The following is a 6,638-nucleotide window of genomic DNA, read 5'->3' as shown; positions in this document are numbered from 1 at the left end:
TGACCCAAGTTAAACAATGTAAAGGCAATGCTACCAAATACTAATTGAGTGTATGTAAACTTCTGATCCACTGGGAATGTGATGAAAGAAATAAAAGCTGTAATAAATCATTCTCTCTACTATTATTCTGACATTTCACATTCTTAAAAAAAAGTGGTGATCCTTACTGACATAAAACAGGGGATTTTTACTAGGATTAAATGTCAGGAATTGTGAAAAACTTGAGTTTAAATGTATTTGGCTAAGGTGTATGTAAACTTCCGACTTCAACTGTATTAGGGAATTAAGTCAAGGTCAGAATACGGCGTATCTGTAGACACACCTCCGCCGCACCTTCATTTATTCGAGCTCCACCTCAAACGAATAGTGGGTTAATAGCATGCAATTCTCATACTTAAATTCAAGGTCAGAATATGCATAGAGAGAAAAGTGTATAGAGAGAAAAGCGCATAAAAAGATAATTACATTCCATTTACGCACGCTTAAGGGTCAGAATCTGGGCCTGAGTGAATATGCTAAAATACTTATGACACCGTCAAATGGGGGGACTAGATACATAAAATGCATTCATTTCTAAACGGTAAATCGTATATGTATGGAAACACCTTAAAATAAAATCTGACATTATGTACTGTCGCCTCATATAAAACATTTGTTATCTAATCCAAAATGTTGGAGTATAGAGCCAAGTTAAAAGTTTTAGCTTCACTGTCCAAATACTGTACATTTACAGAGGAGTGTAATTGGATCGGTTTCATTCATACCAACAGGTCTCTGTGGATTTTTCTGTCCATGCATTCAGGACGTTAAGATGGCAGAGAAATACGGAGAGTGTTTCCTACTCTCTCATGTTCCATGGACACATTTTATGTTGCGAACCAGCATTCGGGAGCGGTATAACATAGAGGTATGCATATGGCATGTTGCTGATTGTACAGCTGTATTGTTGAACATTTGCATTACCTGTTTCTCCACTACCCCATGCACACTATTCAGCATTATCTTTGTCCAGCATCAACTCAGTCATATAACAAAGCATTTTGGGACGGTGTCCTGGACTAAGATTAAGCTAAATCCTGGACAAGAAAATGCTATTTCAATGGGAATTCTCCATTGGCCATGCTTTTTAATCCAGGACTAGGTGTAATCTGTGTCCAGTAAATCAACCCTTTGTGTTATCTGCCTCATCCTCACCCTGTCAGGGCCAGGGTTTAGGGACTGGTCGTTATAGGCCTACTACATAGGAATGTGAGTAGTTGATATCACCTTAGCCACCCTAATAATATGTCGATTTCTATAGGGAACCATTTGCGATGACTGGTGTATGACTGCTTTCTGCGGACCATGTGTTCAATGCCAAATGGTTCGTGAAGTCAATAAGGAGATTCCTAACTAACAGAGCCGGAAAGTGAATGTTGACCCCCGCAGTGTTGTCTCCCGCACCTTGTTATGAAAATGTTAATTAAATTGTTGCAGTGAGGACCCTCAAGTTTTTGTACAAGAAACGTATTATGGTTACATTAGGACTGCTGTCATCTGAAGACTATGCCTGCAAGTCAACAAATGTTTTATGTTCCTGTGACTCTACAGCACTATGTGAGCACAACCCTTTATCCAAATCCTCAGCAGTATGAAAAAACAAGACACAGTACCATGTGACTCTCAGACGTATACAATGTGTAAGATAACTTACAGTATGTTTCTATTTATGATAACAGTCTGTTATTACCAGATTATGGCTCATTTAAATGTATTCAACTACTAGTTGTTTATATAAAAATGAAAAGAAATGTGAAATAAGTACTATACACAAGAATAGTTCAGAAAGTTTCTTAAAGTCTTGTTTTTTTTACTTTTTGGATTATGTGTGTATTGTTATTGTTATTTTATTGCTAGATATTACTGCACTGTTGGAGCTAGAAACTTAAGCATTTCGCTGCACCTGCAATAACATCTTTAGTTCTGTATACGCAACCAATAAACTTTGATTTGATTTGAAAGTCGGTCTTTGACCTAACCTACAAGCACTGAGTTCAATCAAAATACTAACAAAGTTACAAAATATCCAGTTAACCACAAGTCATTCCTGTGGCAGTAGGACTTTTGGACCATATCAAATCAAATCAAATGTTATTTGTCACATGCTTCGTAAACAACAGGTGTAGACTAACACTGAAATGCTTACTTTACAATGCAGAGAGAAAAAAACATAAAAAAAGATTTGAAAAAGAATAAGAGGAATAAATGCACAATGAGCAACGATAACTTGGCTATATACACGGTGTACCAGTACTGAGTCGATGTACTTGTATTTGGTGGTGTATAGTATAGGTGGTGTATTATATTTGGTGGTGTTTTTAGATCAACTTGACCTGGACTGGGTTTTCGTTCATTTAATTTCAATGGAATTAAGATGATCTTAGTGCTACAATGCTTTTGGGAAACCCAGCCCAGGTGCTTTTTATTGTCAGTGTACTGCTGAGGTTTCAGGGCACGGCTAGTGACGTTAAAGCCTATGATGTGGATGCACAGATGCGTTTAGAAAGTCAATTTGTTTTAATTTCTCCACAGTCTAACTGCCTGCAATGTCAAGAAAACGCTGTCGGTAAATTTTCAGCTGTTCACTCCTCATCCCAAGGGAATTTAATGTTTGTTCCATTCATTTCCTCTTTTAGGACCGCTGTGAATTTGGCATCCTGCTCAGGACTGAAGTGGTTTTTCCAGTCCCCAGCAACCCCTGAAAGAACAAGGAGAATGTGCTTTAATTGAACAGTGAAATACATGGAAGCAAAGAGCGGTTGCAGTAGTGTATCACTGCATGATGAGAGAACATTACACTACTAGCAGCATTCTGGGTTCCTATCCCACTGCAGGGAGTGATTATACCCTGTCTTGCCAGTTTCCACTACCTTTTCTAAGGAAGGGGGACTTGCTGCTATCCATGATCTCCTGTGGCACCAGGGAGTAGTTTGACATTGCGTTTGTCTTCATGTTGCTGAAACAGCAGTGGTTGGCTACACGGTCCAGAGTTTCTTCACTTAGGTCCCGACCAAGGAACCGTGAGAGGCGCTCCAGCACTCCCCGCAGGTCCTTCAGGAGAGAAACAAACATATGTTATCAGTTTGGCCTGGGGTTAGCCAAAGATTTAGCCTAGTTCACTATCCATTAGTCTGGTCAAGCAGCTCTGGGCTGAGGCGGTTTGCATTGATTGGTGTTTTACCTTGACCATTTCTTCATAGGTAATGTATAGGATTCTATCTCCCAGATCTGAATTTCGCCAGCTTTTTACATGGTCTGTCCACTTCCCAAACAACACTGTGTAGATAAACAAATGTTAATTGCAATCAAACCCAGTTACCCTCTTCTTTTAGTATGGACTTATGGCATCAAATGGACCCTCCCCTTTATTTATATTTCCTAGCATTTTTCACCTTGCCCAGAGAGAAACTTGTTTAGAAACTCAGCAAAAGTCCCAGGGTCATCCAGGAAACTGGCCATCTTGTGGAAGTGAAACGATGACACCATAACATCTTTTGGGTTCCGGGTAACATAGATGACCTAAATGAAAACAAATCGAGTCTTAATTATGAGTTCCATAGACAGACTTACAAGTGTGATAGATAAATTATAAGATAATTACATTGCATGTAGGCACATTTTTCCAATTGTTTCATTAATTTGCAATGCTGAAGTCAGTCCATTAAACGTGCTGCAAGAGTCTCTTCAGTTGTTACTGTCTAGTTGCTCTCAGTTCCTGGATCAGGGCCCTACCTTGGCTTTGGAGGGGAAAAATGAGGGAGGCATGAGATGGTAGGGCATATGAGAGACCATTGCCCGTGGTGAGGGCAGACGGTCCAGAACTAGGGCTGCTCTTGTCTCCTCCAGCCAGGGAACCCGGTCCCAGTTGGGAATAGTTTGCACTGGAGTCAGGTCTCCTCCATTTAGGACTAAAGGGAGAATCTCTTGCATCCATGTGGTGCCTGGGAAACATTACCTTAATCAGTTATCTGTATTATTTTTCATTTATTTTTTTAGCTTATGCTATTTCACAAAATAAAATGAGATGATGTTTTGTCATTATTGTGTCATTCATTATTGTGTCAAATTCTCTAGATGTCAGTGATGTCACACAACTGCATGTTTCTCGATTCTTCACTAGTTGGGACTTGCCTGGTCCAAGATCTGTTTGTGCTCTTGCCAACTCATTGCTCAATGTAAAGCTAAACGTGTTTGGCATGATATCATAAGCAGACTGGCAATCAGGCTTTTGGGACAGCTGATCTGTCTAGGTTCTGAAACAAGAAACCTTTGTGTTGCGCAATCAGTGCTGCTGAACTAGAAAATCCATGGAAAAGTGGAAAGTCGGCTACTGCTACTAGGTTACACACCACCAAGATCTGGTCTGAAGTAAGTTCTACTATAGTAATAAAAAACACATTAAAATTTATTTTTTGTCCGACACTGAGCCGCTCATAACTTTTTGAGATGCAATGCCTGGGCGACTAAACTGCATTGGTGTAAACTACTTAAGTAAAAATACTTTAAAGTACTACTTAAGTAGTTTTTTTTGGGTATCTGTACTTTACTAATTATATTTTTTACAACTTTTACTTCACTACATTCCTAAAGAAAATATTGTACTTTTTACTCCATACATTTTCTCTGACAACCAAAAGTACTTCCAACATTTCGAATGCTTAGCAGGACAGGACAATTGTGAAATTCATTCACTCATCAAGAGAACACGTGGCATCCCTACTGCCTCTGGTCTGGCTGACTCACTAAAAAACAAATGCATCTTTTGTAAATAATGTCTGAGTGTTGGAGTGTGCCCCTGGCTATCCTTACATTTTTAAAACAATAAAATGGTGCCGTCTGATTTGCTTACTATAAGGAATTTGGAATGATTTCTACTTTTACTTTCGATACTTAAGTATATTTTTGCAATTACATTTACTTTTGATACTTAAGTATATTTAAAACCAAATACTTTTTGACTTTTACTCAAGTAGTTTTGTACTAGGTGACTTTCACTTTTACTTGAGTAACTCTCTATTAAGGTATCTATAATTTTACTCAAGTATGACAATTGGGTACTTTTTCCACCACTACTAAACTGTAAATGACATGAAGCCAAACCAATTCTTAGCCTATCATTATTTAAATACAGTCAACTACTATAGTACAGTATGTTCTTACCAGACTTTGGGTATGTCACTGTGAAAATATATTCGTCTTCAACTTTCATTTCCTCCGCGTATTTAAAACTTTCAAAAGAGTGAGTTTCTTTCGGACACAAAAGTCCGTGATAAACGATATATTTTCCATCATTCGCCATACTTAAACACAGTTTACAGAGTTAAAGTATGCTACCTTTCGTCGAAAAACAACGTCAGTGCGTCTGTAAAGTGGAGGGGAAGTGCATTATTTTTTGTGCAATTTGTGCGCGGTTGCCAAAAAATTATAATAATTCACTCAGCAGATAGCGGCATAATTCAATGACAATAATGCACTAATAATAATAATAATAATTCATAATAATTAAAATAAGAATTGCTCATACGAATACTACTACTAATAATACAATAATAAACTTTTTGAATAGATAGATTTGGACCCATCCAAAGACGCAGTTACAACACCAAAATTGGTTAAGTTATGTCAGGTTTGAAAATCCTGTCAAGCTGTTCATCCCTGAATTTGAAAAAGGTGCCTAAAAGCTTGCAGATCACACTGAGATATGGAAATCTATTGCATCAATTACCTGATTTGGGGTAAGTAATGGCAAACACATCCCTGTCCTGAACTTTGAAATCGTTGGCATATTTCAGACTCTCCTCATTGTGAACCACAGTTGGTAACAAAAGTCCATGGTGAAGAAAGTACCTGTCTGATGCCATGGCACAACTAGAACACACTCAGGTATAGCCTGCAATAAAGTTCTGCCAGTTCAGCCCTGACCTAGAGGCATGTGTTTAATGCATCAAAGCAAACGTGAGAGCAGAAACTATCCCTCCCTCTCTTGTAGCCATTTCTTGGAATGGGGCCTTTGTCAAGGGCAGAATCTGCCAGAGGAGGGCTTGAGATGGGATGGATGGCCCCCGCAGGAGCAGTAAACCCAATACAAGAAAGGAAGGAGGAGCGTTTGTAAACCTTTTCACTGTCTCAATCTATTCCCCACAGCCATAGGGTATGCAAACAATGAGACATCCCACCTAATGTTGCAACCATTACAAATAGGTCTACCTTGCCATTGAATAACAAGGAGAAGCACAGCACTCTCCATAGTATTTGAAATACCTTTATTGCTATGGGATGATCAGTTGAACAGCTTAAAAAAGTGTGATGTGTTTGGGCATGGCCTTCTACCATGTTGCAGGAGGAGCTACCATTTGGCTGTCCAGAAGACTGAGTTCACCTCACCCCTGTTCCTTCACTTCCTTGCTTTCACTGAGATATGGTAACATTTCACACGATAATGTTATTACGCATGAATTGAACAACTCTTGTACTGTGATGTAATGCACATTTGATACAGCCAGGCCTAACTCAAACTGACTGGCAGATAGGTCAGTCATTGTGACAAGGACTTACTCAATGGAGCCTTTGTCCAGGGCAGAACTGTAAGTCTGGGGCAG

The 6,638-nt window shown here is 39.0% G+C and overlaps 1 protein-coding gene across 2 annotated transcripts; it reads right to left on the bottom strand.

Annotated features, from left to right (window-relative positions):
• Positions 1 to 1,552: 1,552 nt before the first annotated feature.
• On the bottom strand, positions 1,553 to 5,914 carry LOC311116390 (sulfotransferase 2B1-like). 2 transcript variants are annotated; one of them, XM_084157410.1, is made up of 6 exons: positions 5,200 to 5,423; positions 3,772 to 3,980; positions 3,432 to 3,558; positions 3,221 to 3,315; positions 2,910 to 3,090; positions 1,553 to 2,737 (listed from the first exon to the last, which is right to left on the bottom strand). In XM_084157410.1, exons 1-6 carry the CDS (start codon positions 5,336 to 5,338, stop codon positions 2,622 to 2,624), a joined length of 867 nt encoding a protein of 288 aa, XP_084013536.1. In that variant the 5' UTR covers positions 5,339 to 5,423; the 3' UTR covers positions 1,553 to 2,621. The 2 variants fall into 2 exon arrangements, with proteins under 2 accessions (XP_084013536.1, XP_084013535.1); XM_084157409.1 differs by lacking the exon at positions 5,200 to 5,423 and adding an exon at positions 5,765 to 5,914 and having other exon boundaries at positions 1,605 to 2,737.
• Positions 5,915 to 6,638: the final 724 nt, after the last annotated feature.

The sequence above is a fragment of the Coregonus lavaretus genome (assembly GCF_964263955.1).
Source record: "Coregonus lavaretus genome assembly, chromosome: 3".
Classification (NCBI taxonomy): Eukaryota; Metazoa; Chordata; class Actinopteri; order Salmoniformes; family Salmonidae; genus Coregonus; species Coregonus lavaretus.
This window is presented reverse-complemented; position numbering and strand designations above follow the sequence as displayed.